Source organism: Filicampus tigris, chromosome 6 (assembly GCF_054856515.1).
Source record: "Filicampus tigris isolate MCC_2025a chromosome 6, RoL_Ftig_1.0, whole genome shotgun sequence".
In the NCBI taxonomy this organism is placed as follows: Eukaryota; Metazoa; Chordata; class Actinopteri; order Syngnathiformes; family Syngnathidae; genus Filicampus; species Filicampus tigris.
This window is the reverse complement of record NC_141222.1, coordinates 4,718,967-4,743,436: the sequence shown is the minus strand read 5'-3', so window position 1 is coordinate 4,743,436 and position 24,470 is coordinate 4,718,967. Positions and strand designations below refer to the sequence as shown.

At 40.5% G+C, this 24,470-nt stretch overlaps 2 protein-coding genes across 3 annotated transcripts; both read left to right on the top strand.

Moving 5' to 3' along the window:
* The first annotated feature begins 8,807 nt into the window (after nt 1-8,807).
* Nucleotides 8,808-9,727, top strand: LOC147145546 (small integral membrane protein 26-like). The gene is made up of 2 exons (XM_086033931.1): nt 8,808-9,037; nt 9,309-9,727. Exons 1-2 carry the CDS (start codon nt 8,914-8,916, stop codon nt 9,485-9,487), a joined length of 303 nt encoding a protein of 100 aa, XP_085890057.1. The 5' UTR covers nt 8,808-8,913; the 3' UTR covers nt 9,488-9,727.
* Nucleotides 9,728-11,279: 1,552 nt separating this feature from the next.
* Nucleotides 11,280-21,688, top strand: dtd1 (D-aminoacyl-tRNA deacylase 1). 2 transcript variants are annotated; one of them, XM_086033731.1, is made up of 5 exons: nt 11,280-11,470; nt 11,822-11,912; nt 12,571-12,806; nt 16,800-16,897; nt 21,435-21,688. In XM_086033731.1, exons 1-5 carry the CDS (start codon nt 11,428-11,430, stop codon nt 21,588-21,590), a joined length of 624 nt encoding a protein of 207 aa, XP_085889857.1. In that variant the 5' UTR covers nt 11,280-11,427; the 3' UTR covers nt 21,591-21,688. The 2 variants fall into 2 exon arrangements, with proteins under 2 accessions (XP_085889857.1, XP_085889858.1); XM_086033732.1 differs by having other exon boundaries at nt 11,822-11,916.
* Nucleotides 21,689-24,470: the final 2,782 nt, after the last annotated feature.

Below are 24,470 nucleotides of genomic sequence, written 5' to 3'. Positions count from 1 at the left end.
GTTGCAAAGACGGACTTTTACGTAGTTTTACTTTAAAAAAAAGTTGCTTGACAGCTCATTGGACAAATCAAAAATAATTTGCACACTTTGCACAGCAAAATTCAAATACCATATTAGTTGTACGTCTTTGGTGTGTCGTTCAACTGTTGTATTTTACAGGAAAATAATCATATTCAAGGATCAAAGAAAGCTATTAGAACGGTCTTTGAATGGAAATATACTTTTATTTTTTTCTACATTAATTCCAAGACTTTACTCAAGTATATAACGGTTGCAATCTTTGTAAAAAATTGTAGTTGAAAAATATGATTACAGTAATCGCGATTAATTATGGAAAATTTTGCGATTAATTAGTTTTAAAAAAATTATCATTTGACTGCACTAAAATTAATATGTATGTATTTTATAACGGCACGACACACGCAGCGCGAGAGCCGCACGGGACAATCTCAGCGGTCCACCAACTATTTCTCATTCATTTATCTGACACAATTTATATTCAAATATAACCACAACAGAATTTTAATAAACAAAATACCTTTATTAGACACTCGAGCAGCGAGTAATAATCTTTTTAGTCGATGAAGGCATTGCCAGAGCGCAATAAAATTGACATCCGTAAAAATGACTGCTCTCGTAGCTCTAAAACCAAGCGGAGCTTGAGCAACAAGTCGCCCAATTGTGTGTGTGCCCTGACGCGTGTGGGGGTGTGTGTGAGTGTATGTGTGTGTGTGTTTGAATGGGCATTGAATCCAATGCTTGTTTTTTCAATTGAAGGGGAAGTCAACCCAAACATATATTTTTGGGGAATATGTTCTATGCAGGCTAGTTAAAACAAGGCATTTTGATAAATATTTTGTTTGTGGAATATGAGTTAAGTTGATAAAAACTTCATCCATTTTTGACCATCTCAGGGGTCGGCCATTTTATCACTTCTGTCGACTGAAAATGACATTACAGATGCCCTGAGGGCTCAAATAACAACCAAGGAAACCGTGCTATCAAAAACTGATTTTATGTCTTTGTATTTCAAGCAAATTTCAAAGCAATTTAATTAAACTCGCCCACGGCTGAAAACGCTCCCTTTGTTGCTTTCGTATACCCGGAAAATGACACGTAAGTACATAAACACACATTAAAAAAAAAAATACAGTCACTTGCAGAAAAATTCTTTGCATCATCTTGCAATCTTTGCGAGGGAATGCAAAGGTTTTTTTTGTACTTCCATGTCACAATAGGGGCTCCATAGAAGCCCCCCAGTAGCCCTGGGAGAGAAAAAATCCTGGAGCCGTCCCTGCACGAGTGGCTGAGTGGCAGACACAGCGGACCAGGTTGACGAGCACCAGTGGAAACAAAGTCCTAACGAACAGGACAAGACATGAACCACAACAAAACAAGGCATAACATGAAACAAACATAAACTTAAACACTGACCATGACACATTGGTACAATAAAACAGACATATTGTATGCATGTATTTTGTCCACATTTAAAATTGAATTTTTGTCATAAATCTAGTTAGTGTGTGGTCCTATGTGGCCCCCACAGTAGCGCTTATGAAAACTTGTGGCCCCCAATCCATCATGTTTTCATGTGAACAAAAAGCACCTGAGAATGTCACTGACAGGTTTGTTTTGTTGCCTCGCTGTGTTCTTTTACATTGAGTACAATTTGTTTGGTTCCAATCTTTGTTCCCATTATAGGGTGCGCCCGGCTTTCATCTTCTTTTCTTCATCAACTCACCGGCTGTGAGCAGTTTCTCTGGGCAGGGATGGTTGGTGGGTGGAGCCTCTTGCTTGGCTGGTGAGGGTGGCGGCAGTGCGGTCCCTGTGCCTACCTCCTGGGGGCCGGCCGGGGCTGGCATATCTGTTGTCCGCTGGCGGGGCCCTGGCCTGCCTTTCCGTGGTGGATGGATGAGGGTGAATCCGCCCTTTTTCATTGTGTCTGCACAGCAACTCTAGTACACTTCTGATGACTAACGTGCATGTGAAGATGGTGATGATTCACTAGATGTCTTGCTCGACACACACCCAGGGGTTTTAGTTGCTTGTTGTGTGGCAACTCCTTAATCGCCACCCAAACCCCTCATAACTTCAGTTTCTTCAGGTGTTGACTCTTTAGGTATTTTATAGCCAATAGTTCCCCTTAAAAAATGAGGCAAATATTCATCTTTACCAAGAAAGTGATTGAAAGCAAAAGGTTTTGAGAAAGAACCGATCTTCTAATGAGCCCACCAAATGTACATGGTCGTCTGTGGAAAGCAGACGAGGTAATCTCGTGACTTGGGCTTTCATGGATTCTTCTTTGACGTAACAAAACGTTAATTCTTGCATCTTATTTTGGTTGCTCAATTGTTTAGGGGGCTTATTCCATTCAGTCTCTTCTTTAGCAGGTAAAATGAATGCTCAATAGCAGTTGTTCTTAATGTTTTGACACCATGTACCACCTTCATACAAAGCAAATAGGAATACTTAGCTCTCCAAGTACCACAACATTGGAACAACATTAAATACAGTAGCTTAGTATGCCTAAGTGTTCATTAACAACAAGGCATAGGTTTTATTCCTAAATGGTATATTTAACATTATTATAAGCCACTGTAACATTCTGCACAGACTGAACATTAACAACATTAAATATAGGCGCTTGAAAAAAATTCCCTAAATAATGATTTGATTAAAATGTATTAAATTTAAAAGTTGAATCAGATGTTTACCCAAATATATATATTTTTATTGACATAAAAGTTATATACAACTGTCATTAAGAAAATGCACAGTTCATGAAAAGTAAAAAAAAAAAAAAACTTACATTTATTAATGATTAATTAAAACAAAAAAGTTAAAGCCACTGTAAGATTACGCACAATTTGAACATAACACTGTGCTTAAATATAGTGAACCTCATTTCACAAACAAGTTCGGAGACTCTGTTAACGAGTTGCGGCAAATGTTCCAATTAAAATGAATAGAAATTAAAAATGAATCAGTTCCAGCCTGAGAACCAAGTTTTGTCACACATGGCCAGCGCAGACGCTCAGCAAGCGGCAGACAGCAGGCCACGTGAGTACTGCGTGTCGAGACACAGAACCGGGAGCCTGCCAGCTGAGCTGCTGTTTCGGGTTTTTTTAGAGAGCCCTGAGGCCTCATGTACAAAGGGTGCATTGACAAAAAAATGTGGCATACGCACCTTTACACTCTCACGTTCAGATATATCAAAAGTGAAATGATTGTGGGAATGTGCGGTGATCCACGGCAATTACTTGGGTAGCGTACGCCCCCTTCCCTCAACTAAGCGCTTTCTATTTCGTGGCGGGTGACTTTCGACAGCCGTTGGCTGTGTGCCGCACGTGGGCCCATCCGCGCCCCCTGCCTTTGGCTTCGTGCGTGCTTGCCCTGTGGGACATTTTCTCTAAGGGTTTCCGCCTTGCCTTGACTGTGGTTCTGTGACGCCCGTGTGGGGAGTAACACCCGGGCTATTGCAACTGGTAACCTCGCTTGCTTGTTTTCTGAGATGCTGTGTCATCAAGGAAAATGCGGAACACCTGGCTGACCACTCCACTCCACCCCTATTTATACCTGCTTCAGTGACCTGTGGGGGCTCTCCTCCTGGCCTCTCACTCCATCTGCCGCCTTTTGTTTAGTTTCTTTGGTTGTTATATTCTGTTGTACCTGTCTCCAGTTACATTAAATTACTTATTTATTTTTAAAAGCGGTGTCCTCCCATTGTTTGTCATGGCCGTTGAGCCAGGTTATGACAAAGTGGGGGCTCGTCTGGGAGATTTTTCCAATTTTTTTGTTCATGCGCGATGCATTTTCTTGTTTTAAGTATTAATTACTTGTAACATTTGGATCATTTGGTCCGTGGCTTGTTCGATTTGTGCGCATAGCATATCTTAGGAGGTTCGCTTTTTGATTAGTGTTTTTTCTCTTCATATTCGGCGGCGTGGAACATCAGCACTGATATTAATTACTGGTGTGACAGGAGGAACAGGTATCAATTAGTCACCATTGTGTGCTTTCAATTTATAGTAATGTGGAGTTTTCACTGGTAGGTTGTGGCAGCGTTCCCTTTCGGGTTCGTTGCGTGGGGCATGATAGTGTTGTGACGCGATCGGTTGAAGCTTTGCTTGGGAGCGTGTCCGTGGTTTCAGAAGGGTGGCTAGCGTGCTAGTCGCTCAACTGGGCCAGCGGTCAATATGTATAATAGTTCATATTGCATAAATACCCGCCGCACGTCGTTGCATGAAGACTAGGGAGGAGTTAGATAGTGGGATTCGTTTAGAGTAGCGGGAGAACTCCATAATTGGCTTGGGGTGATTCTCCGATTGTGCACACCTTGCGCTGCCTGACATGTCCTGTTCATGGGTAAAATAGTTTTTCCTGTCTTTTGTCTGCATAAGGTGTTAATATGACTGAAGTTGAGTTGTTTATTGCTTTTCCATCTATGGATAACTATGGAGAAGTGCATGAAAGAGCTGTTGGGCGACAAACAATTAAAAGACAGTGTTAAAATGATGTTAAAAACTAATTTGGCAGGGATGGGTGTTTTGGTCACAGGTCAGGAAGAGTCCCTTTAACGTTTGACCGAGAAAAAGAGCTTCTCCAGTTACAGCTTCGACATGATCACCAGAGCTGGGCAGTCCGTCCCTGGGCCGGACCAGTCGGACCCTGCGGCCCGGCCGGATGCCCATATTTGGGGCGGGGGGGCCGCTTGTGACAGATTTTTTAAAATGGCTGGACTAAGCATGGCCGGAAGTGGATTTTAGTCCGGCCTACTAATTGGCCCTCATGCGTTTGACGTGGTCGCGAGGCGGCCAAATTTCATCTCAGCCTACTCAGCAAGAGGCTTCTTTTTAGGCTTCTTTTAGGCTTCCCGCGTCGGCGCGAGCGACGACTGCTGCATTGATTCAGGTGACCGCCACATTGTGCTGTTGGCGACAGGTCTGCAACACATGCCACGCACACATCAGGAATTGTTGCTGCTCTGATCGGTCCATTATGTCACACGTTGCGATGACATACACTTTCCCACACGGAGAGGAGGAGAGAGAAGATGCAGCACGCAGCTCGTTGCTGCTGCAAAAGCAAACTAGTTTGGCAATAAAAGTAAATGCATAGTCTAGTCATCTCGGTCCCTTTATGGTTGTAGCAGGTACAATATCCATTGTTGTGGCTGTCTTTTTGAAGCGACACCCCCCCGACTTGGAACTTAACTGTTTCAAAACAACTTGTGTCCACGAGTACGGCACCTGAAGCACAGTGCGGCTTAGACAAAGGTTGAGTCTGCCACTATTGTCGTCAAGCAGGGCACTGTAAGGCTGATTGTCATATTTTGCAAGTCAAAACTAAGGCGGCAAAGTCCAATGTAAAACCGGCAGTGACAGCAGCGCCCATTGCTATCCGCAGTGGGACTCTTGTTTTCTGACGTCTGTGAGCTCGATGTTTTGGCTGCGTACACGCCGTTTATTACAGATGGTTTTGTGTCTTTGGTGGGCAGTAAGATGAGGGTTCCAATTAAAATCCTGAGGGATACGGGAGCCCATGATTCCTACATGGTGGCTTCGGTGTTGCCATTGTCTGACCAGACTGACACAGGTGACAGTATTCTCAGCCGTGGGATGGGTTTGACTGTGCTGCCCATTCCCCTGCACAAGGTGGTCCGTGAATGTGACCTGGTGCAGGGTGAGGTGTCTGTTGGGGTTCAAGGGATATTGGCATGTTCCTTTGACCCCATGTGCGCAGGAAATCTCTGCGTTTGTCAGCAGGTTGCTGAGAGTGAGTGGGGATGGCTGCACGGCTCATGGGTGGGCCAGTGTGAACGATGGACCGGATGGGATTTGTTTGGATGGGTAGAGTTTTTTTTTTGTTTTGTTTTTTGTTTTGATGTTTTTTACGTAGGCGGCACGGTGGTCGACTGGTTAGCACGTCCGCCTCACAGTTCGGAGATCGTTGGTTCGATCCCGGCCCCGGCCTCCCTGTGTGGAGTTTGCATGTTCTCCCCGTGCCTGCGTGGGTTTCCTCCGGGTACTCCGGTTTCCTCCCACATTCCAAAAACATGCATGGTAAGTTGATTGGACTCTCTAAATTGCCCCTAGGTGTGATTGTGAGCGCGGATGTTTGTCTCTGTGTGCCCTGCGATTGGCTGGCAACCAATTCAGGGTGTCCCCCACCTACTGCCCGAAGACAGCTGGGATAGGCTCCAGCACGCCCCGCGACCCTTGTGAGGAGAAGCGGTACAGATAATGGATGGATGTTTTTTACGTAGGTGCTTTGTTGGAGCCCTATTTTTTTGTGTGTGTGTGGGGGGGTATTCTGCCGCCCGTGTGGGGAGTAACACTCGGGCTATTGCAACTGGTAACCTCTGCTTGTTTTCTGAGGTGCTGTGTCATCAGGGACAATCAGGAAAATGCGGAACACCCGGCTGACCACTCCACTCCACCCCTATATGGGCCGTTCTACTGAATTGGTTCAAATTCAGAGTTGGAAAATGTGTGAAATTTGTATTTTATTTCAGAAAAACTTTTATTGTATTCATGTTGCACCATATCTAAGGGGCACAAATATAGTAAAAGTACAGTCAATTTTCAAATGGTATTTTCTAGCTTTTCCCAAATATCTTGCCTGTCTCTAAAATGTGTCACTACTGAAACACACAATTACAGAAGAATGAAAATAATTCTACTAGCCGATTCATATTTTTTTCCATTCCCCCCTCTAACGAGTATTTTTTATAAATTAATATACATGGTTTTGATATCAAAGTAAATCTAAATGAATTTTTAACAGAATTTAATATTTGTTTTTCCGATATATGTATATGCTATTTTTCATTGCAAAATGTAGAAAGTTGATCATATTGACTTCAAAAGTCATCATTAATTAAAACAAACATACCCTTAAACAATCATTATCAAAAATTGTTGGTTGGTAATTCAATACTTTTTATTTTTGTTAAAACATCATTTTTTTTGGTAGTGATTGAAAAGTTTCAGATGTGACCATATTGTTGCTGCTGTTGCAGTATTACTTTGTGTGAGGGTAGCATTGTAATCACTAAACTACTTTTGCTATATTTTAACTTTTAACGTGTATTATAACGAATGAAACATTATTTTTTCCATTTTCTAGTGCTTTGTGCTGTACTCAGGTTTGCGGGGGGTTGGAGTTGATCGCAGCTGAAAATTTAATTGGAATGACAAACATTTTTGTAACATACATTTCCCTGTATGTATGTTCCCTCTCTCTCTGTTTTTTGGAGAGACATCTGGTGGTCTTGTCTTTTGATCCATGCTCTTCTGACTTTCCTTTGCTCTCTGCTGGATACTTCATTGGTAGACTTCAGCTTTCCTTCTTCCTTCCATCTCTTATTTCTTTCTCTTTCCTTTATCAAATATTCTTTGGATTTCAATGGGTCATTCTTGGGCGGCACGGTGGTCGACCGGCTCCAGCCTCCCTGTGTGGAGTTTGTTCTCCCTATGCCTGCGTGGGTTTTCTCCGGGTACTCCGGTTTCCCCCCACATTCCAAAAACATGCATGGTAAGTTGATTGGACTCTCTAAATTGCCCCTAGGTGTGATTGTGAGTGCAGATGTTTGTCTCTGTGTGCCCTGCGATTGGCTGGCAACCAATTCAGGGTGTCCCCTGCCTACTACCCGAAGACAGCTGGGATAGGCTCCAGCATGCCCCACGAACCTTGTGAGGACAAGCGGTATCGATAATGGATGGATGGGTCATTCTAACCCTTCGCCTGTACTCTGTCTCTGCTTGGCTTTTTGGCATTTTGGTGTTTTTCCCTTCAAATTAAGATAAAATATGAAATAGAATATTGTTAAAATCAGAATGATCTATGTATGACATATGTATCTATGTATTATATTATGTAAAACTTACTTTACTCAAAAATAAACATCATATTGTCATAAAAGAAACCAAATGTATTATAAAGGATTAAATATATTAAGAGCATGAGTTTGTCCATGCATTCAAAATAGCATTTTTGTGTGGTTAGGTAGTGCGTGGTCCTATTCACATTCTCAGCAGCACGTCCAGCGCGCAGCAGTCAATGCCTGTCCAAACAGTGGAACAGCGCACACACGGTGATGGAGGAGGGGACGATGGACTCGATGGTCCTGCCTGTAGTTATCCAAGGGTCCAATCAGGGTGTGGTTGCAGACTGCATACTGCCCGCGGGCCGCCAGTTGCCAATGGGCTATCTAAAATCTACTTCTTTTTCAAGAACAGTTTTTTTTGGTCATTACCTTGGCTTGCTGCATGTTGAATGATCTCCTAATACTGTAGGTTTTGTTGCATCATTCCTTCTCTAAACTGGCAGCATTTCAGGGGTTGGCTGCTTGTTTTTGTGTGAATATTGTTTATAGTAGTATTTAGAACAGTAGTTTGCAAGTGGTCTCACCTTGCCGCCCAAAGTTTTGTCATGGTCGAAAACAGCTGTAGAAAACACGTCATAACTGTGTGTGCAACGTGCGTGTCAAAGCACATTATCAAGGAACTAGAAAGTTCACTATCAGAACTGAAAACGGAAAACAGAGGATATATGCTCAACCAATTTTGCATTTGGATGGATGGATGTAATTTTCAATGTTCAAGTGCCAACCCCCCAAAAAAAACAACAACAAAAAAAACAACAACAACAAATCAAAAATGCAGGAATTACAAAAAAAAACCCTATTTTGCCACGTATTATAAAGTAGGGGTTCTGTGTGTCTATTCACAAAGCGTAAAAACCGAAATATTAAAAATACATATTAAAAATTCTTCGGCGTCATGTGACGGAAATGCAGTTGGCAGTGTTTACTTCCGGCTTACACTGTCATGGCTGCACCCTGTTCGCGTTAGGTCAAGCTAGCTGAACACATTTTGCTTCCAAAACGGAGCTGTTTCGAGGACAATAATGGTGTTGAAAGATGTCAGAAAGTGGAACAGAAATGTGTCTACGACTTACGCCCTCGGTGTTTGGACTATGATGGGCTCCGTTGCATATTTATATTACACAGGTCGTTTCAAAAACAGCACAGGTAAGTAGATGTGATGAGGATTCAGTTTTTACTGCAAGTCGTTCAACAAAGTTTCGCCGTTTTTTTTTGTGTGTGTATGTGCAAATTAAAATTGCTATGACCGACCTCAACGTTTGCTGGGGTAGTTTTCCGTTTTTGACAAATATCTGATTGTCTGTGACACTGTAATGTATGGACTTCGGAGCTCAAATGCATATATCAATGAAGGCGTTCGTGTTTCTTCTAGCCCAAATTTTCCACTTGATAAATTCCTCCATTTTGTCCCCATCAGATTCGCCTCAAAATGAAGAGGAAAAAATAGAAGTGCCGAAGAATCCAAATGAAGTTGTATACCAGACCGCTCACAGCAAATCTATCATCATCTTCAAACAAGACTTTGTACCATACACAACAAGGATCTACAATTTCTTTCAGTCATTCACTGGTGGTCCTGGGACTGGAAACAGATGAAATAAAAATAGGCAATGTGGTCTTGGATAGCAGGCACACTTTGATGCAGTAAATCAATACATTTGTGTGAGGATGAGAACAAATCATCTATGGTATGTCCTGTACAACTCCAAGGAAGCTACCATCTGCTTTTGGTTTGTCACATAATCTGCTCGAAAAAAAGATCTTATGAAGGAATGTTTTTGTCCATACCTTTGTTCACCAACAGTTGTGAAATAAATTTCTGTCAAATATACAGCATATACTTTGCTTCTCGCCATCATTGAGAAAAAAAGGCAGGTTTTCCTTTTGAACATGGTCAAAAAACCATTGGTGTGTTAATGTTGAGGAAAATGGTTAAATTTAAATGTGTACTGAAAATGACATTTCTACTGATAATAGAAGTTAATAAATTAGATCGTCAATATTTGGTGTACAATACCCTCAGTCATAATTTTCTCCCAAACAGATACAAGTCATGGCCCTTTCATGTCATTTTATGTGGTCTGTGAAAACTTGCCACACATGCTCCTTGGCTTTTGTTCAAAACTAGTTATCCACCATGAAGATTATAATTTTCAACTGCAGGTGCAATTATGTAGAATGATGAGGCAATTATTAGTAAGGCCTGACCAATATGGATTGTTTGCGGCGGATGCCAATTGTGATATTGGCAAAATACAATTCAGACACTCGATTAAATGGCCAATTAATTAAAAAATGCATAATAAATAAAATGACTTCCTTTTGGGTCCCTTCATGCTTAAAACAAAGATATGAAGTGTAGGCAAAATATTTGACTTCTATATAATACTTTGTCCCGTAGTATTTGTTTAAAGTGACACCAGAGAGAAGAATCACCTGATTTTTGCAGATTTTTTTGGGTTGGGTTAATGTTACCTTTGTCTTATGTTGTAATGTATTAATGTGATAAACAAAAACATCGGCAGAAATTGGATGATTTTTGCAGATTTGAAAGTGGCTAAAATCAGCTGATTTATAGGCAGATAAATAGGCAGGTCCCTGCTTTGTAGAATTCTTATACAAGATATTGTCGCTGTCCTGTGAACACCATTTTTTTTACATTTTTTTTGATTTTCTTATTTTTTACGTGAATGGTGTTCCCGCGTTAGAGACATCGCGATGATCGCATTAACATGAAAATTATTTTCTTTTTTTTTTTTAAATTGGACAAGTGTTTTTCACAGGACAGCGACGATATATTAAATTACAGACAATTAGTGTAAAGGTCTTTTCACACTGCACACATTGCCAAGCTGCTCCTATTTCACAGTATATGTCAAAACCAACCACTTAGCAACCAGCGCCAAATATTCTAAGATTGTGCCATGCCGCCATTGTCCGTGCTGTCCTGTGCCCTACCCTGCGGTGGGTCCCGTGCAAACCAGAAGTATAAATGCATTAACTTCCACCTGCTGTTGCTACATTAATATGCAGCTCAGCTTTTGGCGGGGCAGATATCATGTCTGTTTCCTATTAAATGTGAATCTTTCTGTTTACACAAAAGATGAGCATTAAAAAAAACAAAAAAACATTTACTATGTTTTCATTAGCTGTTATAACTGGCCATATGAAATGTTAAGTTGAGCATCTGATATCCAGGGCACTCAACTGGTAAGCGTCATGTTTGGCCTACTAGTACCCAATTAAATCTTGGGCAATTAGTATACTACTACACTGTCCTAGTAACACTCCCAGGCCCAACTATTAGGCATGTGTCACGCATTCATGGCCTCCTAAGGAAGAACCGCCGAAACGGCTTCAGCTGCCAGCTAAGGGGAACGATAACAACTGTCCTAGTGTACTGCAATTGTGTTGTAACGAAAGTGAAACTAGGAGGAACCCGTAGAGGGGGACAAAGCTCCTTCCAGTTCACGCCGTGTGTGTGTGCGTGTGTATGCACTAGATGTGCCGGTGTGCTGAGAAACATAACCAAAACAATGAAAGCGATCATCCAAAGAGTTACCCGGGCGTCTGTGACAGGTGAACAGTGTTCCCTTCATTTGAAAGGCTGCTGTGCTTCAGTGTTTTGGATGTGTCGTATCGATCAATTCAATAGCGTCTTGAGTGCACGTTAAGCTAACCGTAGCTATGTTAGCATTGGGACTAGTTCATAGTGCGCACTGTACTTAAATTAAAGCAAAGGCAGTGCCTACAAATTAATGTTAGGGGTGCATGTAACTCTCGGGGTTGGTCACCAAATGATAATACCACCGCATAACTAATGTATCATTTGGAAGCTGGATGACTGCTACTCTTTTATGTTTGCTTTGCTCATCCACACTTAGAGCTGCACTTGACTCACTCATCAACTTTTTCTCCTTTTTGCTGCAGTGGGTGAAGATCAGATCAGTTCAATAGGACGGGGCTTGTGTGTTCTGCTAGGTATATCTGTGGAGGACACTCACACAGATGCCGAGTACATGTACGTAAGTGCACGAAACTGTTTTCACAATACCTGGCTTTGATATGACAGTTGTTTAAAGAACAGCCCTTTCACATCAAGTGAGTAGATTCAATGTTTTCTGACTGCCACGTTGTAACGCGGAGGAAAAACTCATTAAAAATCATATCACACAATTTCAGCTAGCATCATGAAGTTCTCAATTGTACCCATTAGATCCTTTTCTAAGTCTAGTCTATTACCTTACCTCATAGTTCTGGCCAAGACAATTAGGATATTAAAAAAACAACAACAAAAAATCCCGTATGTGGCACTTTTTATTTAAGACGTGACCAATGTTTAATGAATAAAATAAAACATGAAATATTACAGAAAGTCTCAAAAATGAATCAAAACAATAAAAAAAATATTATTAGTGAAAGCCAAGTAAACAAACACTATTAAGTGTGCATATTTGGCAGACTTAAATCATCACGATCAAGCTCACATTTTACTACTACTACATTTTCTTTAATGCATCAAAGCCTGTACTTAACTGTTATGATCAAGAGGTAACATATTTTCCATAGTGGTCCTGTGGTGTGCTTTCAAGTAGTAGTTATATTATTGTCATGACTAGCTCAGGGATTGTTGTGGCGCCTGTTTCACAGATTTTTGTACTTTTATGTTTGGCCTGCAGAATACGCAAGATCCTGAATTTGCGACTGTTTGAAGATGAGAATGGTCGGGCATGGAGCAAAAGCGTCATGGACCGGGACTATGAGGTGCTGTGTGTGAGCCAGTTTACACTACAGTGCATACTGAAGGGCAACAAGCCGGACTTCCACTCGGCTATGCCCGCGGAGTTGGCCCAACCTTTCTATGCCAGCATCTTGGAGAACATGAGGAGTGCCTACAAGCCTGAGCTGGTTAAAGGTGGGTCAACTAATGACACCTTCATTCGGTATGTTCTAATCTACTTTGACATTACATAATATTTGGAAAAAGATTGGTTTTGCCCTTAGTGTTAACCACTAGACGTGTAGAAAGGAGCTGGTTAAAGGTGGGTCAACTAATTACACCTTCATATGGTATGTTCTGATGTAATTTGGCTTTACATACATAGCGTACTAAATGGTAAAAGATCATTTAGGTCTGAAAAGTGTTAAACGTTGGGCATTTACAAATGCACTCGGTGGACTCAAAATTAGGCACATAGTCTAGTTAAGTTACAAACATAAGCTTGAGGTTGCATGGACTCAAATAATAACAAAACATTAAAAACACCTGTCAATATGATGCAATAGTAGTAGTACAAAGCCAATTCCAATGAAGTTTTGGGATGGTGTTAAACATAAATAAAAACAGAATACAATGATTTGCAAATCATGTTCAACCTATATTTGATTGAAATCTTCTTTTTTTTTGCAAATAATAATATATAGAATTTTATGGTTGTAACACAGTCCAAAAAAGCTGGGAGTGGCAAAAAAGACTGGGAGAATTGAGGAATGCTCATCAAACACCTGTTTGGAACATCCCACAGTTGAACAGGCTAATTGGGAGCTGGTGGGTGCCATGATTGGGTATGAAAGAAGCTTTCCTGAATTGCTTTGTCATTCACAAGCAAAGATGGGGCTAGGTTCACCTCTTTGTGAACAACTGTGTAAGAATTAGTCGAACAGTTTAAGTGCAGTGCTGCTCAACGTATAATTGTAAGGAATTTAGGGATATCATCATCATTTTCAGTTGAGAGAAATGGCCATCTCCTAAGATGGTTAAAAAGGGGTGGATTTTGCTGCTTAACTCATATTCCACAAAAGCAATATTAATCAGAATGCCGTGTTTCAACTAGTGGGCCTGTTGGGAACATATTCTTGAAAAAAATGTGTTTGGGTTGATTTCCCTCTTTAACACAACGCCCCGACTTCACTGGAATTGGGTTTGTAGTTCTACATCACAGCAAACTGATTATTCCACTCCATTAAACTGGAGGACACCTAGATTTGTAGTTGTCTTTTGTAATAGTACTTGAGAGCTCACATGGGCCCCAAAAAATGTGTTTCAGTTTCTTCAGTTTTGATCATTGAATTGTTTTTCTTATTTAGTTGAAGTCTTGCACAGGGGGATTCTGGATTCAAGATGACTTTTATTTCATTTCTGTCGTATAAAATACAGGGTCAGGCACAATGATCTGACACAATTTGTAGGTTAGATAAAAGGCAAATAAAGTAAAGGAACAAAAAAATGTTTTTATTTTCCAAAAGTACATATAATGCCATTCTGTTCCATTATGTTTTAAAAATTAAATCAGTCAAATGGGATCAATTATTGTCCACACACTGTCGAAGGCGTTCACGAAAGCTGCCTATAACTCGGGGTCATTTCATGTGAAATGGCAGTAATTTCTGACGAATTGCATTTTTAAGTTGTTCAATAGATCGAGGGCGATTAATGTATACGTTTGACTTGAGGTATCCCCAGAGGAAAAAAATCGCACGGATTTAAATCAGGTGAACGGGCGGGCCAACCGATGTCACCACGCAATGAGCTCAAATGACCAGGGAACATCTCGCTCAAAATCCCCATTGCACATCGAGAATTGTTGGGCTGTTGCCCCATTCTGTTGAAACCAAACATTGTTCATATTGTGGAACATACTCAATTTTGGTCTGAGAAAAGTCTCTAGCATCTCACAATATTGATCAGAGTTCACAGTCATTGTAAAGTTGCCTTCGATGAAGTACGGACCCCATATCCCGAATTCTGATATCCCGAGGACAATGCAAAGGGCGTTCATGCAACTCACGAGGGTTGTTCTCGGCCCAGTATCTGAAGTTTTGCTTATTCACTGCGCCACACAGGTAAAAAATGTGCCTCGTCACTAAACAACACACCTGCTGCATGGGGGACATGTTGAATTTCCAAACACAATGCTCTGCGAGTCTCAGTGTCTCTTTCGCTGAGTTCTTGTGCCAACATCATTTTGTATGGATGCATTTGAAGATCATTGTGAAGAATTCTTTGCAAACTTCTTTCGGAAAGCCGAAGAGCCTGGGCGAGTTTAAATGTCGAACGGAGTGGAGACTGTTGAATCGAAGCTCTTACCCATGCCACATTTTCTGGCAAGGTCGGCCGGTTGATATTCGTTTCAATGCAGATCCAGTAGCTCTGAAGTTGATAACAAGATCGTTTTTCGAGCTGGTACGGGGTCATGTCTACCAAGACCGAAGTGCAAATGAAACGCTCGTTGTGTTGCAGTTACAGATTCGTTTGTTTTGATAAATGTTTCCGCAATGAATGCGCCATGCTCACCAGTCCAATTCATGGAAGAAACTGAAAAAGCAATGAAAAACAATGGCATTATAAAGAAACAAAGCAAAATGTCATATGAAAAAAATGGCATTATATGTACTTTTCGAAAATAAAAATACTTTTTTGTTTCTTTACTTTATTTGCCTTTTTTTAACCTACAAATGTGTCAGATCATTTTGCCTGGCCCCATATAAGGAGTTCCATTTGTATGGCTGTGACTTAACCGAGTTTTTAAGTCAGAAGTCGCCCTACTCTTATTACTAGCCTACCGCCCACCGCCCCACATGTCCCACTTAGGCCGCTGTTGCTTGAACGTGTGATCAACTTGCTTTGTGGAGAGCAACATTCATTCATCACAGTGCTATTAATCAAAATGTGAACCTAGAGAGTAGAGTTATCTTAAAACAGGCTGTGAAAAAAACCATAACTTGGATCAGTACCGTGTTGTGGATTGTTCAGCACATTAATGGTGACACTGAACTGGGTCGGACCACCAGGGAGCAGATCGAGAAACCTCGGCCTAGCCAGGTATGAGTGAGGGCTTCTAATTAGCCCCAGAGAGGAAATATGATTATGCAGCATTCTCCTAGCATGGACCAAATCCTTAGTGGGCAGATAGGATCATTAATCTCTCTGACCCAGTGGTAGAACATTTAAGGCTCTTGTTACACTTTATAGCTGTCTGCATCCTTACTGCGGGCTCCACCTGATTATATAGTTATGAATTATGTACCGTATTATAATCATACATTTTTAAAAACATTATTTCAAACACTTTCTTGGTACTGGTATCTAGAAGTTTGAACTCCCTGAAAGCTGTATAATTTGGACTTCATTCAAAAGGTCACTGAAAAATAGGCTCTAAAGTGGTCATTTTTGGACCGCGATCATCATTTGTGACATCACGTGAGCCATCCGTGCACCACAATACACCTAATACCATACAGCATCATACTGTTGCCTGTTTGCCTTTTATTTGGCTTTTGTGTGTGTGTGTGCGTGTTTTGTTTTTGCTACACTATTCTAAAAGGATATGGTGGTAAAAGCAGGGCTGTCTTTTAAACCATTCTTTTTCACAAATGTAGTATTTTGCCTAAAATGAGTCAAATGACAATTCATAATTGATAGTTTGAAAGATGCGTCAACATTTGCACTGCACACAGTATCTTGTCGCCGCTGCACAGTATTATCAAATCAAATCAAATTTATTTTTAAAGCACTTTTCATACAAAAAAATGCAACTCAAAGTGCTGTCCAATAAAAATGTCCAAAATACAACATAAAAGGAAGACCGGTTACCGCCCTCCCTCCCAACAAACCCAAAGACATATATCCTCCAGTATATCAGCACTCGCACACACGCGCACTCCCCCCCCCCCCCCCCCCCACACACACACATACAAAGCAGACAACCTGATAAAGTGTGTTAAAAAAAGACATGACAAGACAATTAAAATTTGACCATGTTAAAATAAGTAAGATTTAAAATTGGTTCTTGTCACCGTTTCTCATGTAAATTCCTATGAACAGCATTTGATTTTTTAAAATTTATTATTTTTTTTTTTTTTAATGCTGGTGTCCTGTACATACTTTCCTATTTGCCTTGTGTTTTAGATGGAAAGTTTGGGGCCGTCATGAATTTACACATTCAAAATGATGGTCCTGTTACCATTGAACTGACGTCACCTCCTGTTTCATCAGACCCCCGACAGGTACTTAATGTTTAAAGCCTCACATTTACTGTTTTTATAGGTCAAAACACCTGATGCAGTTACCTGCTTGACAACAAGAAAGTCAGTTTTCACGCTTACCACTTTTTCATGCCTCAGTTTGGACCACTAGGTGGTGATAGATGCATGTTTTTTCTGTGGCCACTCATTTTAGTAACAATTGCGCACTGAACAACAATTGTAAATTGAACTTCAGCATGTTTTGCCCATTTCATGTGTATTTTAATTGCTAAATTTGTGTATGAAGTTGTAACTCCCAGCAGTTAGCGTCATGGAATAAATACTCTGGAATGGAAATAAAATCCATCCCTCTTATCGTATTACATCTGAGGTTTTGCTGTTCTTCATATATTTTGGTCACTTGGAAAGAATCCCCCCACTGTCCTTGATGGTTTACACAACCGACTTTGGTTGCCCTCCCCGTAGTGGGCTCAGCTTGTTGGCCCATAAGAAGGGATGTTAAACAGTCCTCAGGATTGTAATCTTGCCTGTTGGCAATGAGAAACTGAAGCCAAGGCTGATCATTAGGGGTAAAAGGCAGAGAGTATCCATCGACCAACATACTTTGTGCCTTTCTTTCCATGAATCTGGGATTTAGCACACTGCAGGGTTAAGCCACCATTCAGCCATGGTTTTGAAACAAATGTGTTTTTTTTTATTTTTAATTTTGATTTTTTTTGTTTTTTTTAAGGATGCTCAGTTCTGGGACTATAGGAGAGAAATCTTTCGCTCAACTGTTGTGTTGTGCGCGTGCATGTGTGTGTGTGCGGGGTCCGACATTAAAGGCGTATGATAAGCGGTTTGGATAAAGGATGGATGGATGAGTGGTGTGCCAAGTTGTGGTGGCCCTGTGAGAGTGGGTACTGTGCCCTTATATTCATCAGATGAAACGATGAATGAAAACGATTGTCACCTAGTGTTTGAAACGGAGGTGATGGCATCGCGGTTGCCTGCCGTCCATGCAGCTGTAGCTGGGCGAACGCTTTCATTCTGTCCAGCAGTAATACAGCAGCGTCGCGCTGCGAGTTGGCCGGCCCGTGTGCGTCAATTTCAGATAAATAGCTGCGAGACAAGCCTCAGAGGTCTGCTTGTTGAAATTTCAAAGTTGGACTTGGAGAGATTCGGAGCACTGGAGTTCCATCGATGAGGCTGACCCTTTAGCCAAGTGTGGCCAGTTAAAAGCACCTCATTTTCGGGTCGGCGGGGGTGGGAGCAGCCCATAGAGGTGGATTCAAGGGTAAAAATACCATTATTTGAAATGGTAAGAATTTTCGGTTACCATTGGTAGCGAGCAAGGCTCAAAATAAGCGCTTTTGCATCGCAGTTTGCGAGGTAAATTTAGCATTTTGCGCTGAAACAAACATATTTCAACTAGGTCTGCCACAAATTATTATTTTGATAGTCGATTAATCACTAACAGTAGATGCGATTAGTCGACAAATTGGATCATATGTGAATCGCTGCATATCGCACCATGACCATTAGCTTAAAGGTTGAGTTCTTAAAGGCAGGGGTCCCCAACCACCAGGCCACTTTGGACCAGGCCGCGGCAATCATTTTAAACGGGCTTCCGTTAGCGTTTCCGTCGACCAACTTTGAACATCGTCCACTAGTCCTCACATAGGCCAAATACCCAGCTCTGCTAAATATATTACTATAATACAGTGGCACATCTACTTACGAACGTCTCTTCATACGAAATTTTCAAGTTACGAAACGCCTCAACAGGAAAATATTGCCTCTTGTTACGAAAGAAATTTCAGGATACGAAAATACAGTATGGGCTGCTACTTGCAGCTCCAGAGTTTCCTGAACACAACGTACTCATAGCTGCTCTGCCATTGGCTATTACCTAGAATCTTCCTGGCATCTCATTGGCTAAGAGGCACCTCTACCGTATGTGTCTATGTGTGTAGATCGACAGGTAGATAGATATATATGTGATGGATATGTCTATTCAGCGTCCTCGTCATTCGCCCTTCGGGCCATGAGGTGTTCCGATAGTTTTACGTGAATTAGAAACGAGGAAGAAAAAAAGGAGAAAATCGTTTTTTTTGTCCATACAAACAAAGCAAGAAATAATAGAAAGGTATGAAAAAGGATGCATTTGGTTGATCTCGCCAAAGAATATGACCGTAATGTATCGACAGTCGCCACGTTATTAAATCAGTTCTTTATAAAACGCCAGGCAAAAACCATTTATGGGAGAGAACATGAACCAAAGAGGGCAAAAAGCGATGAGGACAGCAATTAAAAGGTAAACGACCATCTTTTTTATTCTTTACTCTATTCTTTGTTTTTTACATTATGCACAACTCTCATTTATTGTGCAATAATCTAATTGTAATGTGTTTTGATGCATTTTTATGCTTTATAAAACATTTATGTCTGAATATTGGGGAGCTTGGAACGGATTAGGGCATTTACATGGAAAACGCGTCTCTACTTTCTTCCAGAACCAATTAATTTCATAAGTAGAGGTACCACTGTACATATAATGCATATTATTATTATTAGTAGTAGTAGTAATAGTAGTAATACCATTATTAGTATTACTATTATGAAAACCTGATGTGCTAGTGAAAAAAGTACAACAAATTTGGAATTAGTGCAAAAAATTAATCTACGAAGTAGAAAAGTTAGTTGCATCTCAGATTTTTAAAAATGAGTACAAATTTGCTGAACACCAGTGTCAAATTGTCAAATTTATAGAGAATTAATTTTGGGAATCGACTAATTTAATTCTGAATTTGAAGTCTTTACATGCACGGCATTCATTAATGTTGAATGTGTGCAAACTGCAAAGTGTTACGAGTGAGAGCTGTGTACAGAGTCACAACAATGCTCTCTGTCACAACAATGCACTCCATTATTGTGATCTTTTGACAACCAAGAATGGCTCAGAACAAGATTTTTTTTTTTTTATGTCCTGGACTCTCAATGATAACTGATGATTTTTTTTTAGACACGCTGTAAACTCAAAAAACTTGTCAGTTTTAAAGAACAGCATTTTTGTTTTTGTTTTTGCAAGGAAAGAGGTGTCTGTTAGGGATCTAATGATCTTTCTAAGGGAAACATGATTTCTGGACTAGACAAAACGGCTGACAATAATGACAAAATTTAAATTGATCATCCGGCTGGGATGGGTTTTAATTTTTTTGGTTTGCATCATTCCTGTGTTTGCAGCATTTGGCCGTTAGTAACTTGCAGCATTTTTGTTTTGCAGTTTTGTGTGTTTGTTAGTTTCGTGTGTGTTAGAGTTAGGGTTTTCTTTTTTTTTTTTTGCATCATTTTTTTGTTTTGTTTGCAGCATCACTACGTTTGCACTTTGCAGCGTTCGGCTGTTTCAAGCGCGTTTGCCCCTGTCGGCCACCGTACAAAACAAATCCAGTGGCTAATGCACTATGTCATCCACAAATGCCAATTCAGTCTTACTCACCAGTCTTACTCACCAAGTTGTCTGATATTTTGAAAACATTTGATACAGTTTTCATGGCCCGTTCCTGCTTTTTTTTAGTACTGTTCTTAAAACAGCTGGACGCATCATGTTTCATCTTGCTCTTTGTGGCAAAAAAGTTACAGATGAAGAATTATTGCCAAAGACAAAACAATGTTGCGCTTCAGTGTATTGTGCTTTGATTGTTGCACTTCCCAGACATAATAACTTTGTCTTCAAGCTGTTGAATTTATTAACAAATGTTTCATGGTAATTGTTCACTCATTTGAAAGACTTGAATCTTTACAATGACAGAAATGTGTGTTGTTTGTTGCTGTTTATGTTGGGGAGTGCCCTTCGGATAGCCCTGTTGCATATGGACAAAGCTCTTACATTTGATCAAATTTTGGCAGATAAGGCAGTTTGGCAGATAAGGCAGTTAGGTTCCTTGAACACAGTGCTGTCAAACTCATATTTGCCGTGGGCCACAGTTATGGTGTCCGTCGGAGGGCCGTTACGACTGTGAACCCATATAAATGTAAGATAGCATTATATTATCAGGTGTACACAACAAATTCACGGATAACTAGTTTTGAAATCTTTTTCTTTTTATTTTAAAGTAGGGATTGGTAACAAATGTTTGCATATTGTTGCTGTCCTGTGAAAAACATTGAACTGGTATGTCCATTTTTTTCATTTTTCTTATTTTTATGTGAATGGTGTTTCTGTGTTACATACCGCATTAACGTGAACATCCCAAATTGGACATAAGTGTTTTTCACAGGACAGCAACGATATGTAGTGATAAAGGTGAAGACAATTGGAAAGAAACGTGTCAAGTCAACACACATGACTTGACTTTGCGGGCCACATAAAATGTTGCGGGCCGGATCTGGCCCCCGAGCCTTTAGTTTGACACCTGTGCCTTGACATGTAGTAGTGGGACTGAGAAACCTTGCTTTTGAAAAAGTGCACGAGAAGCCTTTGAATGATTGTTTTGTTATTTAGTTTGATCGTAGGTTTTGTGGCTTAAAGCTAAAAGATGAAGGAACTTAGCACTCTTATTTGTATGTTTTCCCGCAGTTGTCCAAGCAGGAAAAGCAGCAACAAAGGAAAGAAAAGTCACGCTCCAAGGGACCCTCTGAGTCAAGTAGGGAGAAGAGTGCCCTACGTTCCCGACAGGACACCAATGCGAGTAGTGGGGCAGAGGGGGACGTGTCTTCAGAAAGGGAGCCCTAGATCCCTTGACTGAGTGTGGTAGGCAAATACACAAAAACATATCAGTTTATAGTTACTGTTAAGGCCCAAAGTAGGAAAATGACAATTTTTTTTTGGGGGGGGGGGGGGGGGGGGTTAATTTTTATTTTTATTTTTTGTTTTTATCAATCAAGTGTGTGTTTAATTGACATTTCTGGCAGCCAATAGTGGTAGTTGTTATAAACATGGCAGTATAAAACACATTTCCATTGAGAGTTTGCTTCAAGTTCTCCTTCGATTCAAAATCATAGTCAAGTGAAGTACTGTACAGGGTTTCCATTAAGACAGTGACGATCTCATCTCATGCGATACTTTAACACTGACCTGCAGGTATTAATTCACAATGATAACCACAACAGACATACATTTTCAAAGCTGAATTCCAATGAAGTTGGGACTGTGTGAAACCAAAATAAAGATATATTACAATGATTTGCATCCCTTTCAACCTATATTAAATTGAATACACTACAAATGCCATCCATCCATCTGTTTTTTTGGATTTTTTATGTAAATATTTACTCTTTTTTTATTTTTGGGGGGCAGGGGCATGTTTACCACTGTGTTACATCACCTTCCCTTTTAACAACACTAAACGTCTGGGAACTGAGGACACAAACTGTTGAAGCTGTTAGGTAGAAATCTTTCCCATTTTTGCTTGAAGCTTAAGTGAACTCAAACTAGCCCACTCGTTGAAACATGGCATTCTGATTAATTTTGCGTTTGTGGAAAAAAAATTAAGCAGCAAAATGCACTCGTTTTTAGCCATCTCTGGGGGCGGCCATTTTGTCTTCTGTCGACTGAAAATGACATCACAACTGCTCACAACGACCAATCATGGCCGACCTGTTTTCTGACTCTGAGACGTGATTGGTCATTGTGACCAGTTGTGATGTCATTTTCAGTTGGCAGAAGACAAAATGGCCGCCCTCAGAGATGGCTAAAAACGAGTGGATTAACACTTATTCCACAAACGCAATAAATCCCAAACTCAGAGATGAATGACCGAATACGCAAGGCAGATCTGCTTGTCACTCCTGGTCTGCTGGAGGAACGGTCAAGACTCGGGTCTAGCCAACAGTTGAAGTCCCCCTCAAGCACTAAGTGCTGTGTGTCTAGACCATTAAAAAGGTGGAAAAGGCGATCAAAAAAGCTAACGTCATCAGTATTCGGAGCGTAAATATTTGCAAGAAAAACCTTTGTGTTAAATAGGTTCCGTGTAAAAATTACAAATCTCCCATTCGTATCAGATGTGATATTGGTTGGTTCGAAATGTACATGTTTTCCACTCAATGTAGAAATTCCTCTTGCCTTAGCCTGAAAAGCTGAGTAGAAGCGCTGCCCGAGCCAGCCCATCATAATTCTGAGGTGATCAGAAGCACGCACGTGTGTCTCCTGTAGGAAGACGACATCCGCTTAGTATTGCTTGAGATGATTGAATACCTTCGTCTTTTAGCTGGGTGATTTAAACCCTTGACATTCCATTTTACAAAATTAAGATTACCATTCATGTGTAGTCTACAGTATGTATGATCACCATATTAATGTAGTATAAATTCCATGTGGTAGCGCTGCCGCAAGATGCAAAATAAAAAAATACAATTCTTTAAGGTGCCTAATTCCAAAAATGAAAGTGTACCTTCCCAACCCCAAAAACATGATAAAAAAATTTAAAAAGACAAAAAAAAACGTCCATAAAATAACCTTACAAATAGCAACTGCAACCGCAAGTTGCACGCTCTTCCTAACTTTTCCTATAATTATTAACACATTACAGTCATGGATTGTTAGTGCTGACTTATGTTTTGCCTCCCTCTGCAGGAGCTTTAGCGCTAAAGTGCCTGCAGAGGGAGACAAAACATCATAAATACAAGTCGGCACTAACAAGCCATGACAATTACTTCTATATCATTTCACGTTATTGTAACCAACATAAAGAAACGTAAGATACATCCTAAAAGCTATTAAAATGCATGAATAATTTAAACGGTTAAAGTCTAATGTTTTGTTAAACTAACAGGCCTTGCTAGTCGAGGAAGCCAGCTTATCCAAACAGCTAAACAAACAAACTCCAGTGACTCCAGGTGTGCAGCGAAGTTGCCTGTTTATATTGTGAAACTGCACATGAAACAGAAAATACTATCGATCTATGCATCACATACACATGTATTTTCATAGACATGAACAAGATGAGCCTATGCTAACGATTAGCGTTCGCGATTAGCATTAGCGATAGCGATTAGTATGTTAAGTCAACAACCTACAATCATCCACAATTCAGCTTGTATATAAATGTCATTACACACAATTGCCTAAGTTAGTTTCAGACGATGGTTGAACAAGAATAAACCACAAACAGGCAGACATGCTAACAATTAACCACTGCGATTAACATTAGCGATAGCGATTCGTATGTTCAGTCAACAACACAGTACAATCAGCCACAATTCAGCTCCGATATAAATGTTGCATGGTCATTACCGGTACACACAATTGTCTAAGTTACTTACAGACGATGGTTGAATAAGAATAAACCACAAACAGGCAGACATGCTAACGATTAGCAACCGTGATTAGCATTAGCGATAGCGATTAGTATGTTCAGTCAACAACACAGTACAATCAGCCACAATTCAGGTCCTATGTAAATGTTGCATGGTCATTACCAGTACACACAATTGCCTAAGTCACTTACAGACGATGGTTGAATAAGAACGAACCACAAACAGGCAGTTGCCTTCCTCTGGCTGGGGTATTGCATCATGCAGCCACACACGTAAGGAGGAGCACACTCAGCAGAGAGGAGAGGAAGACATAATTACGACCGAATACATAAATACTTTTGGAGACTTGGAAACATTC

Bases quoted from the DNA above. Each gene is read 5' to 3' on its own strand.
- LOC147145546 (XM_086033931.1), top strand. From the start codon at position 8,914: ATGGTGTTGAAAGATGTCAGAAAGTGGAACAGAAATGTGTCTACGACT. The intron at 9,038-9,308 runs GTAAGTAGATGT...TGTCCCCATCAG, and splicing joins TCGTTTCAAAAACAGCACAG to ATTCGCCTCAAAATGAAGAG.
- dtd1 (XM_086033731.1), top strand. From the start codon at position 11,428: ATGAAAGCGATCATCCAAAGAGTTACCCGGGCGTCTGTGACAG. The intron at 11,471-11,821 runs GTGAACAGTGTT...TTTTTGCTGCAG, and splicing joins TACCCGGGCGTCTGTGACAG to TGGGTGAAGATCAGATCAGT. The intron at 16,898-21,434 runs GTACTTAATGTT...GTTTTCCCGCAG, and splicing joins TTTCATCAGACCCCCGACAG to TTGTCCAAGCAGGAAAAGCA.